The sequence below is a fragment of the Gopherus evgoodei genome, chromosome 17 (assembly GCF_007399415.2).
Source record: "Gopherus evgoodei ecotype Sinaloan lineage chromosome 17, rGopEvg1_v1.p, whole genome shotgun sequence".
Lineage (NCBI taxonomy): Eukaryota > Metazoa > Chordata > Testudines > Testudinidae > Gopherus > Gopherus evgoodei.
This window is the reverse complement of record NC_044338.1, coordinates 10,688,407-10,701,231: the sequence shown is the minus strand read 5'-3', so window position 1 is coordinate 10,701,231 and position 12,825 is coordinate 10,688,407. Positions and strand designations below refer to the sequence as shown.

The 12,825-nt window shown below is 42.2% G+C and overlaps 1 protein-coding gene across 6 annotated transcripts in view; it reads right to left on the bottom strand.

The window, feature by feature from the left end:
* Positions 1-12,825, bottom strand: part of RAP1GAP2 (RAP1 GTPase activating protein 2) — a 241,162-nt gene that overhangs the window by 41,595 nt on the left and 186,742 nt on the right. For all 6 annotated transcript variants that reach the window (XM_030536311.1, XM_030536309.1, XM_030536310.1 and 3 more), the window contains 6 exons: positions 11,234-11,278; positions 9,566-9,598; positions 7,162-7,371; positions 4,449-4,552; positions 3,779-3,857; positions 2,248-2,301 (listed from right to left, as the gene is read on the bottom strand). In XM_030536311.1, coding sequence (XP_030392171.1) covers positions 2,248-2,301; positions 3,779-3,857; positions 4,449-4,552; positions 7,162-7,371; positions 9,566-9,598; positions 11,234-11,278 — 525 coding nt within the window. The remainder of the gene's footprint in view (positions 1-2,247; positions 2,302-3,778; positions 3,858-4,448; positions 4,553-7,161; positions 7,372-9,565; positions 9,599-11,233; positions 11,279-12,825) is intronic.

Here is a 12,825-nt window from a genome sequence, read left to right as displayed (position 1 = left end):
AAGGGCCAAAATATGAATGGAAGAATTATAAAGTGTTGAGAGAGTTCTCAGCAGCACAGAGAATTCTTTTGGGCAAAAGTGGGTGTGAACTTAGAACTCATAAGTATCTCCTGGCTCACACATTATGCTGACAGCTCTGCATGAACCACCCAAATAAGATATTCCACCCCCAAAATAGAACGAACTACCTGCCTATGCATTTTGATAGCGGTTAAGTAGTTTTAGGGGTCACACCTCCCTTCGTGCATAGGCATAAATCTGACTTGAAGCTTGTGACAAGAATCTGATGACTCTAAGTGTATATTGTCACTGCAATTTTTTGTGGACAACCTCAGTCTCACCATTAAATGCCAGAATTTCACCCTAAATCAACGTCATCACTAGAGAGGTGCAAATCTATAGGGCTGCTTCATCATCATTAGAAAGGTGCAACTCTCAAGTTTTGCTTTAAAGCAGTTCAAACAAACATTTTCTATAGATTTAATCCACGTGGGATCTCAGATCCAGAGCTTACCTGCAAGTTTTGGTTTCAAACAGACCCAAAATTCTCAAAGTGAGACTCACCAAGTTTTCCACTGATACCAGGTGAAACCCACTAGTTCCATATGACTTGGATACACCACCATGAACTGGCCCCAGCTTAGCACAAAAGTTTTGTAAAATCTTTAGGGTATTTTATACACAGCAGTGTAAGCCCAGAGTTTGAACTCAGGCTCAAGCCTAATCCGTACTTCTATCTATACAAAAATCGCACTAACCCAGGGGGCTTGAACCCAAGATCCCAGGGGGGGTGGAGGGTCCAAGCCTGAGTCAAGCTGGGACCCAGGGTTCAAGTCCTATTGTTTTACAGTGTAGACACAGACTCACTGGACTCATACTCTGCAAGTCTTCCAGAAGTATTCCACAATCCCACAGGCTGACTTTCTTTGTCCTGTCGACAGTCAAGTTTGGCAGACAGTCAAGTTTTCCCACAAACAAAGGGCTAGAGTGGCCACATTTTGGGAAAGCGCTAGGACATCTGGAATATGGGTGATTGGACTCAGGTCCTCATAATGCAGTGTAGAAGCTGAAGCCCCAGGCTGGGACCCAGGGTTCAACAATTCCTAACCTGACAAATGAGAGTAGATGCTTAAGCCCTAGGTTAACAAACCCAGGGTCTGCTAACTCGAGTTCTGCTAACTTGGGCTTATATTGTGGTATAGACATTGCTTTAGTGAACTTTTCAAGGCATGTGATCTGAATCTGGAGCTTCTACTGAAACCCCAAACCATGTCAGTTTCATTTAGTCACAGATCTACTAGCCAGATATAAACATGGCAATAATCATTGCAATTCACAATGACAAACTCTGTAAGCTTCTTTTTGTGCACAGTACAGTGTGTACAGACATTAGTGCCAGAGTCATACCAAAAATTACATACTCTCTACAAATGAGACTTTGACACACTGACTCAACAGGAGCATAGAAATTAGAAAATGTGTTTTTCCCCCAAGATAGTTAACAGCTGTTTGCCATTAAACATCTTTTTGGTTTGCATGCAAGTAGCTACGAGCCTCCTTTCTGTTCTACATCCAGCACAGAGATAGGAATGTAACCCCTAAAGAGGCTGCCATGCCCTTCATCTTGAAGAAGGGTTAATATTATTTTAAGTTAAATTAATCAATTGGCATATGGTGCCCGGGCTCGACTTGCTACTGCATTCTACCTATTTTGAGGAGTTCCAAATTCACATCCTGACTCATATAATTAAAAAAATAGTATATTAGGAACAGCATCTGTACATGGTTCAGGCAGAAACTTCCTTAAAAAGAGACACAGCTACTAAATGACAGCGTTCATTTCTGTGCCCTCTAGAAAAGTACCCATTGGTGTCAGTGACTATGGACCACTCACATGACAGGGGTATTAAACTTTTGTGACCTTACCCCAGGTCCAGTGAGTGAGGTGAGGAAACAAAGTTTAGTGACTTACTAGAATTCCTGAGTCAAACTCACCCCTTACTCCATCAGTAGTTGATAAAAATATGCTTGCCTGCGCGTCTCATGGGTCCCACCCAAAAAATGTTACCTCCTCGCTTTACTGCTATTAGCTATGCAGCTAATTAGCCAATTGTGGCAGCACATACTTATTTTGCACATGTAAATGAATGAACAAATTAGGCGGGCAACGACACAAGCCGTTTTGAAAACCAGCCCCTTCAGATATAGCATCCCTGAGCCAGAGTATTTTATGGTCTTTATCCTTACCTTGGGGTACAGGACTGGGTTAAATTTCAGTCCGGAGGCATCATCACAGAAAGCCTATCACAAAGAAAAACAAAAGCAGCATGAGACAGGAAGATAGTGTTTATAAAAGCACCTGGCTTCTTTTTACCTCTCAGTTGGGGCGGTATAAATACAATGCCCTGCGAGAACTCGATTCCTGCAGCGTATAGGCAGACCTCACCCCCAGCATTCCACTCTCCTTATATATGTGGAATTGCCACTGAGGGAAGATATATTCAAAGCCAAGGCTGCTAACTTAATATAATGAGCCAAATTCGGCTCTAAATTGCATGCATTGTCTTCGCAGCTCCCTCTCTAATCCTCATCCAATCAGTGATGGCATGGTCGTCACAGAATTTTACAAGTGAAGACCATTCATAGGAGTTGACTTCTCACATTAAAGGGTTTGCACGAAACAGACCTAAGTGAATAATGATTCATTGACATTTAAGTGGCACATAGATAGCCTTTTGCTCCAAACCACCTTTACAGCTCTCTTCTCATTTCACAAAGGTGCATACAGGCAGACATTTGTTCATGGAAATGATTATGGGTCAGTGGCAAAGCAAAATTTGTTATTTGCAGTTGTTTGTATAGATTAAGTCATCCAATCAGGAAACAGAAAAAATACCATATGAGAAAGGCAACCAATCACAGAGCTCAAATATTAAACTCACAAAGATTGATTGCTGGTAGCAAGCAGTTTGCAAGCCTGAAATTTGTTCACACAAAGCATACGAACAATTTGGTAAAAATCAGTCTGTTCTCAGATAATGTGTGAACAGAATAAAGGGCAAAATTTGCCAAATAAACTGCTTAGCAAAGTTTTTCCCTTGCTGAAGTAGGAATCAAAATAAAGCTGCATTATCACAACACTTGGCTCCCTGCAGAGGATAAGGATACCATAGTGCAGGCAAACTAGACCAGCATTCTGTTTAGGATTGAGAGAGCGAGAATATGTCTATCTGCTGCCCCTTATTCTGTCAGACTAACATACAAAATAATAGCAGAAACCTTCATTTTCTTTATGGCTTTGCAGACCATTTACATCTCTCTCTCTCTGTCAAATTCCTTCTCTCCTCTCTGGCAGCAGCAGATCATGGCTGTGCTCACATGTAACATATAGTAGTAAGAATAACCAACACCACCATCCACTCCAATACCACTATTCCACCAAAGGCTTCGAAGATCTTTACAATCCTTAACATTACTATGACTCACCGCTCCTGAGAGGTACACATTATATTATCCCCATTTTACAGATGTGGGCATTGAGACAAAAAGCAGGTAAGTGACTTGCCCGAAGTCACACAGCAAATAAGCAACAGAAGCAGGAACAGACCCCTAAAATCTGGATACCATTCTCTATGTTGACTGTCTGAGAACTCCACCTCCTGCACCCAAGACAAATGTTATAGCAGCACAGTATTTGGATTTGCAAAGCTTTCCATGGTGTACCTAGAGCATCCATGTCTCGTAAACCAGTTCTCTCCAGGCCATGTAGACAGTTTACCTTTGCAATCTGTGGGATACTAGGAAACTTGCTAAGTCCTGCCAGGGGGATTCTTTCATGTAATGTTTTCAGTTTCGACCTGAGAAAGGAAAAGAGAAGAATAGAGAGCATGAAATAAGTTATGATAATAGATATGCCTCCAGAGCTTCCATGCATACTAATTGTGACTGGTAATGTTCAGTGAAACCACAGCAGGAATCTCTTCCAGATATTTGGAAATGATACCCTGCTACATTTCCACGGTATGGCTAGTAACAATTGCCTTAATTTCTTTTATTGCCTCTGCAGCTCTGTTGTGTTAAAATATTCATATTTTGGTAAGGGACGAAGAAGACAATTCAGACACTGGGTCTCATCAGTTTACAGAACAGATGGTGCTAAATATGATTGATATTATCCAATATCTTCACGGAGATTATGTTCAGTTTCACTGGGCTTGGCTATAGATCAAAGTCTAATGTTCATTCCCAGAGCAATCTCAAGATATGGTATTCCAAACCCAGAGAAAGTAAAATAATACTCCAATCCCTTTCATATACCCATCTGTCACGTGTTAAATCTATGAGTAGCAAGTTCATCTATATCCATTAGTGTGAAAAAACAGATAAAGGATATTTAAATAGTGATTTTTTTGTTCAACTTTGGGGGGAAAAGGGAGGGAGTTTCATACCTGAGTATAATCCGTAAATATTCAGTACCATCTGCCTCTTCACACTTAATAGAAAGGATCAGATTCCCTAGGCTGCTGGCTGTACAATAAAAATTTAAATGATCCTAAAAATAGAAGAGATGCGTTAATATGGTGTGATAAGGCAGCCTTATCTACTGGCAACAACCTACATCCCCACTACCTAGAATGCTTCTTAGACACTGGCCCCCATGTCAAGAGAAAATTGAGGATGATTCATTATTGTCTTAAGAAATTCTCTAACTCCTCACTCACAAATGCTCCATGTCTCCATCCTTTGGGAACCTGAGGGGGCTTATTTATTTTTCAGCCTGTAGACTTTATTACTCTGCCTTTCGTTTGTTCACAGGGACAAAGCGGACTACAATATTTTGACTGGCAAAGGTAAACAAGGATTTTTCCCTCAGGATGAGACGAGACAACAGCATAGAATTATAGAAATACAGGGTTGGAAGGGACCTCAAGAGGTCATCTAATCCATCCCCGAGCTGAGGCAGGACCAGTATACCTAGGTCATCCCAGACAGGTGTTTGTCTATTCTGTTCTTCAAAACCTCCAGTGATGGGGATTCCACAACCTCCCTTGAAGCCTATTCCAGTACTTAATTATCCTTATAGTTAGAAGGCTCCTAACATCTAATCTAAATCTCCCTGGTTGCAGATTAAGTCAATTACTTCTTGTCCTACCTTCAGCATGCCTGAGAACTCAGACTCTTAGCCAATTAATGGAAAGGTGAGAGGTGAACCAAAGAATAATGATTTCTCTCATGTTTGAGCTTGTGAATATCTGAATACATGGGTCAGATCCAGCCCGACATAATTTGGGGAAGCTTAGATCTCAGTCCAAATGCCTATGGCTTAAACCCATCACTAATTTTTTTAACTCAATATAATGAAGAGATGCTTGATGACAATACTGTAAAAAGCAACTGTATGAATATTAGGAGCTGGTAATAAGGGTCGCTAATGCCTAAATAGTATCCAGAGTACTGGATAGTATACTGGATTTCCAACTCTTCATTATCCCTATCCAAAACTACTCCTCAAATCTCACTGTTTTCACATTGTCCACAAGAAGGAAGTTACTAGATTAAACTGGGGAAGCGATCTGTAATAACTTAAGGGAAGCCACATGTAGGTTTGGTTGGGAAAGGGGTTCTCTCCCATGAAAAAATTTGAGATTTTGAAAAAAATTAATAATCTCAAATTGGGACAAAAAGCCAAGATTTTGAATTTTGTTTACAAAATGAAATTCTGAAAATAAATTGTCACGTGGAGTGACTCAAACAATTTCATTTGAAATGATTTGTTCAGATTTTACCATTTTTTAACATATAGGCATTTCAAACAAAAAGGCATTTCAAAACCAAAAATCAAAAAAAAACTTTGTTTGGAAAAACTGAAACAAGACATTTTGATATTTTCAAAACAGGTTTTCCCAATTCTTTTTTCAAACCAAATTCCGTTGAAATCCATATAATTGAGCAAAACGTTTTGGTGGAGTCGAAACGGCTTTTTCCGATGGAAAACGGTTTCCGAGTTTAGTGACAGGTGTCTCATGCTTTAGAGCACTGATCCAGGCTGGGTGACTGAGACCCTTCCCAGTACTTGCGCGAATAGCACCTTTCTTGAAATGATGTTATGGAATTCAAAACTCACAACCGCGGTCCTTTGTTTGGGGGGAGGAGGGGACACACAATTCCAAGTTAACCCACTCCTCTGGGTTTCCCACAGTCCATCCTGTCTTCTCTCTGCCTGACTCTGCTGGATAAACTTTTCAGAAGAGGGGCTATCTTCATTTCCATATCTCATACAGCAATGAGTGCCCTCTCAGCTCTTAACAGGGAAATCAGCCCAATGGCAAATGAGCACTAAACAAAGGTGCAGGGGGAAGGAGTCCAGCCAGTAAAACTGCCAGAGCTCTGCAGACGTGTTGTCAGGGGAAGTGCCCTTTCAGGTCCTCACCCAAATGGCTACATCTAGATAAACACTAGTTACTAGAGATGGCTGAAAAGTGAAATGAGGTTTTCCCCCAAAAATTGTGCAGGGAGGTGCACTGTAATTTAAAATGTTGATGAAAATAAATCAACGTTTTTTGACTGGCCAACTAATTATCCTTCTTGAAGAAAATGTGTTGGTTATACACATAACACTGATGCCTCTGGGCAGCATCAAGGATCACATCTAGGATCTCTGGATCTTAATGTGTGAGCCTCTAGTCCAAGGGTAGGCAACCTATGGCACACGTGCCCAAGGCAGCACACAAGCTGATTTTCAGTGGCACTCACACTGCCTGGGTCCTGGTCACCAGTCCAGGGGTGCTCTGCATTTTAATTTAATTTCAAATGAAGCTTCTTAAACATTTTTAAAAACCTTATTTACTTTACATACAACAGTTTCGTTATATATTATAGACTTATAGAAAGAGACCTTCGAAAAACGTTAAAATGTATTACTGGCAGGCAAAACCTTAAGTTAGAGTGACTAAATGAAGACTTGGCACACCACTTCTGAAAGGTTGCCGACCCCTGCTCTAGTCTATTGCGTGAGCTAAAAGGCATTCCTCTCTTAGCTAATGCTGTAGCAGGCTCGTCAATCTCTACTTTGCCTAGCCACCATTAGAGGGGGACACAGTGCCACACTAAAGAGAGAGCTTACAACAGCCTGAGAAATGTAGATGCATATTGACCACTGACCTTCCCTAGAAAGTGTTTTCTGTATGCCTTGGCTTCAGCTTTGCACTCTAATTTATACCCATACGTGCTAGGGCTAAGGTTTTCTTCTTCCTCTTCAGAGATGCTGCTATCCGATGAGGTAGGCGTGCTGAGATTTTCCGGATCTTCAATCCAGTACCCTCCAAACTGGGGCAGAATGATCAAGGGATAAGAGCTTCCTTTCTCTAAAATCTGTAAAGAATTCCGATACGGTGCCGTGAGGATATAGTACGGTGCAATTGGGACTGGATTAGCTGGGGTAAAGCACACTGAAATCAGTGGCAGAGTTTCCCATTGGCTTCAATAGGCTTTGGATCAAGCCTTTAGAGTCTCCCATCACCATTAAGGAGAAACAGAGGAGTCAAGAGCTCAGTAATGCTAACCCCAAAATCATGAGTCAGGCTCCCAAATTGACGAGATTATTTTTAAGCCAATGATTTTATTTTTAAATAATACATTTGGGGTGCTTTTTACTGGCCTTCTGAGCCTTTAAAAGGTACTGGAGTCACATTTTCAAGATTTTCTGTGCAACGAAAAGGGCTAGAAAACAACATACTCTTCTTTTCCTTTAGAATCGCAGCTTTCATTTAAATCAAGTGTCTCCACGATTTGAGGCTTTAAGAAACACACCAAACATCACGAGATTCATCTCATTCTCTCTCAATATTGTTATTTTCATGCTGACCGCAAAAGCTGGGAAACAATCATTTGTGTTCCAACCACTTGCAGATAAGTTCATTAGCAACTAACCAACACAGGTAGGGCCAAATCCTGGGGTCTTCATTCACCGCTTGCTCACTCTTAACTCAGGAAGAACTCTCATTGACTTGACTGTGAGTGTTCCTGAGTAACAACAGACCAAGGGTGCATCTACCTCTGCAGTAGAAGGTGGACTCATTCTTAGCTGTCATGGGCCCTTAATGCTTATCACACCATCTCATTGCTTAAAAGATGGAAAAGGAGGGTGGTCCAAGGTGTGCTAGCCACTAGGCAGGTAAAAATCAAATAGCCAGCCACATGCTTGTCAAATCAGCATGAGCAATACTTCCTAGTCTTGCAGGAATCAATAATCAACAAGCCTGATATTGTACTTCTCTCACTGCCGCTGATCAATAGCAGTACCACCATAGGGTCTGGGAGAGTAACCAGATTGCAAGTGAAATGTTCTAGCGTAAAAGCACCAAGTTAACAGCATTACCTTTGTTTCAGATATTGTGGGGGTGGAGGAAAGCATAAAACACTCATCACCAATAGTGGTTCTCCAACCGGAGCAGGATCACGCCTTTAAAGTCAGTTACACTGTCTCCAGTGCTGGTGCAGGATCAGGCCCTAAATGAATCCCTTCATAACGACTTATGTTTATATAATTCCTTTCACCCAGGCTGATCCCAAAGCACTTTGCTAGCAGATCAGGCAAACTATTTTCTGAAATGCAGTCCCCATCTAGTGTGGAACGAATTAGGTAAAAAATTCAGTGATGAACAGCGCAGGAACAGTGACTTACGTGTATAGAGTGTGTCTTTCATCCCAAAGGATCCAAAAGTGTGTTACAGACTGAATATCAGCATATAGAATCATTTCCTACACCACTGAATTGCAACCACCTCTGGGTTGCGATGTAGCAGCAGTTTAGCAGCATGCAGCAACGGAGTGCAACAGTTCAAGACAGACAAGGCTTAGGTGTGAGCTGCCTTGTGTGTTTATGCAGGGGAGCAAAGGGGTGTAAGGCCCTCTTGTTCCCTGGTGCAAATAAACGCACATCACAGCTGCTCCCCATCTTGTGATGATGGGCAGGGTGTGGGCTCCCCTTTGCTTCTCCCCCACCCCCCACAATATGTTGGCTAGCACAGCTGAGCCAGTGTGGAAGAGGGAGCAATCTGCACCAGTAATCTGCAGGACTCCCGCAACCCCCAGGAAACGGGGAAATAAGACACTCGACAGACCTCTCCAGAGGAAGAATTCAGTCCCTAGTTTGTTCCTAAGGCATCCCAGGTACATGTTGCCCCTTACTCAGGTCTGGTGATATCTCCATGATCTGACAAATATCACATCGACCTGGAACTGCTGGAGGAATTTAGGTATATGAAATACAATTCCCCACAATGCAACTGAGCCAGGACAGGACACTGTGCTTGTTATTTATTCTCCTCGTTTATGAAAATGTGTTGTAACCTCTAGACTCATGTACAAAACCAATTACAAAACCACAGAGCTCAGCCCTAGAGACAACCACCATTATTCTAGAGAACAAATGGCATTTTAATAAGCAGCGTGGCCAGGATCTTGGTTTCACAGCTCATCCATAAGGCAGAAAAGAATCCCTACAAATAACTTTCATTAACGTTTTGAAAAAGGCAGCCATCCAAACATGCTTTAATGCACCTACCTCATCAATGCTGGGGTATGGGATGTAATCTTCCTACAAAAGATCAAAACACCACCGAAATGATTGCTTGTTCTCCATTAGGCATTTATTACATCCTTACCCATTTCCATTTAATACAAACATTTTTAACCCGCCCTTTTGTACAAAGAGTAAAAGTATGTTTTAACGTTCCCCGTGCTGTGCGCTTTGTAAACACAAATTTATCCTCACAACACTCTTGTGTGATAGGAAATTGACAGATGGGGAAACTAAGCCACGGAGCGTTCTTACCCCTGGTCAAACAGAAAGGGCCAGCTGATATGATCTGTCTGTAAATGGCCATTGAAGAATTCACCTTGGAGGGAAAATTGCTAGTGTAAACCCAGGTGGGAGGAGGGATGGTCCAATGGTTAGGACTCAGGAGACCCCAGCTCAATTTCCTGCTCTGCCACAGACCTCCTGTGTGACATGAGGCAAGTCACTTTGTGTCTCTGTGGTTCAGTTCCCCATATCCAATACGAAGGTACTTCCTCCCTTACAGCAGTTTACCACAAGGACTGAACTAGTTTTAAAACCAGTCCTGCATTACTACAAAGACAGGGTAGGTGACTTTTCCATTCCTCCTGTGATTCTCTGTTTCAAGATGCCCCAGTGCATAAGGACATAACGGAACCATTTTCCTGTTCAGTCACCAACATAAGCTTCTCAACAACGCAATTAAAAGACAAACCATTTTAAACAGCTGACTGCAGAAAGCCAAACAGGTCTGAGACCTAAGGCTGGATTAGGGACCTATGTGCACATCTATTTAATCTTTGCAATCCAGTTAATCCCATGTCTTTAGATAACATTGAAATCCTTTAGTTTTTTCAGACAGGGCTTGTCTACACTACCAAGTTTTGTTGACAAAACTTATGTTGACACCCAAACATCGACAAACCAAAAATCGCCAAAGGGTGTCCACACTTGCTCCCTCTGTCAACAGATCATGTCCACATTGTATCCCACAGTGCAGTGTTGTGGGAAGGAAGAGATTGCTGGGCATCTTGGGATTCTCTCCGACTTCTCCCACAGCCCCCTCAGCGAGCAGCATCATGAGTGGCTCTGTGAGCTCTCCACGCTGAGGAATGGCAAAACAGCACAACAGACTCTTCTCCTCCCCTGCAGCAGCGGAGGTCTGCCAGCCGCTGTGTCCCTAGTGCCAGGCAGAACAGGAGCATTCCAAAGATTGGCTCTTTGTTTGTTCCCCAAAGGGAGCAGCACACAGATACTTCCCGGAGCTTTGAAAGGGGAGAAGCGAATGCCTGCAGAGCAGCTGAGATCAAAAACACTGAGCAGAGCAATCAAGGCAGGCATCGTGGGATACTGGCGGAAGCCAGCTCTGTGGATAAAACCATCAGCAGTGTCTACACTGGCTCTTTGTCAACAATAAAGGGGGGGGGACAAAAGTCTCTCGTAGGGGTGGAAGTTTGTCGTCGCCAAAACTGGGTGTTTTTTGCGACAAGAGTCCCATTGTGGTGTGTACGCTCTTGCTGTTTTGTCACCAAAAGGCAGTTCTTGATGAGCAAACTTGGTAGTGTAGACAAGGCCTCAGTGTCTTTACCAACATTCCCTGAACTCCCTAGTTCTAGAAACAGAAAATTATTTTGAGAGTTCTGCACAATGAGCAAAATCCATCCCAAAACCAACCTTATTTTTCTGGCTTCCGGTTCTCTGGTCTTCAGGTTTTGGTGCCTGTTTTAAATGAATAATCATCATCATAAGTTCAATAATTAAGATGTTTGCTATGGCATGGAAAAAAAAAACAATGATATTGCATTGCAGTGGAATCTCTCTTAAATGACCACTCTGAGGGCTGTCTACGCTTGGAGTGCTACAGCAGTTTTCCATCCTGTCGGTGTACGTAATCCATCCCATCAGCACAGGTAATCCACCTCCCTGAGAGGCAGTAGCTAAGTCGACAAGAATTCTTCCGTTGACCTAATGCTATCTACACTGGGATTTAGGTCAGTTTAACTACGTCGCCCAGGAGTGTGGATTTTACACACCACTAGGTAATGTTGCTAAATCAACCTAATTCTAGTGTAGACCAGTCCTCACTGACCAACAAGGTTATCCTAGGCCCCCTACCATGGTTTTTTCCTTGACCTGCTAACATCTGTGAAAACTATAAATTGCCTTGTCCACACAGGGATTTTACCATGTTAGTTTCCACGCGCTGGCTAACAACTTGTAACAACTAGAGCGGAGTGAAAGTTTTTGCCAAAAAATTTAGATTCAGCTACACCAGAATGTTTTATGAATTCATGTCAGTTTTGCCACACCGTTTTGGGCAAAGAACATCTAAAATAAATTGTGGGGGGAAAAAAATCAAAACATTTTGCTCCAACATTTTGTAAACAAAATGGTTTGTTTTTTTTTAAATAAAAGGAAAGGAAATTTTGAAACAAAAAGTCATTTTGAACTGAAAAATTGAAACAATCCAAAAGTGTTAGAAGTGCTTGAAATCGCACTGAAACTTTTCATTTTGGGTCAAAAAAAAAAAAAAAAAGTTTCTTTTGACCAAACACGATTATTTTGTTACTTTTCAATTCACCACATTTAAACACACATACCTTCTAAGGCCATGGATCCACACTACGAGTGAAGGGCGTGGTTCCCCTGCTCCTGTACATATCCTCAAGCTAGCGTGAGTATAAATAGTGGTGTAGCCACGGTAGCACAAGTAGTGACAGCGGAGGCATGGGTAAGCCATGCTGAGTACAAAGTCACCTGACACCAGTGGTATGTACACAGCTCAGCTGTGCTGCTGCTGCCGCCAATACTCGTGCCACCATGGCTTCACTGCTATTTACGTTCTCCCTAACTCGGTGAGAGCTAGCAGGAGTGTGTGTACACAAGCCAGGGAATCATGCCCTTAGTTTGTAGTGTAGCCACAACCAATGAGGTAAATTAGGAAAATGTCATGCCATGTGCAGTAAAACGGATCAAGCCACTTTTTGTTTACTTTGCATTACACAGCCAACCGTAGATTGCTGCTGTTACATGCTACTTAAATACCAAGACCTAAATACCAAGACACAGCATTTTCAGGGAAACACTGCAAAACACACTGCAAAGTGCTATGGCCCCGATTCATCCAGGCACTTTAAATTTGACATCAGGGGGACTACCCATATGCTTGAAGCCACGTACCTGTTTTAAAGGACCTCGGTTTTACTGAATCAGGGCCCTGTTGCCTAACAGTGTCCCAGCACAATATATGCCTTGTGTTGTCTGAC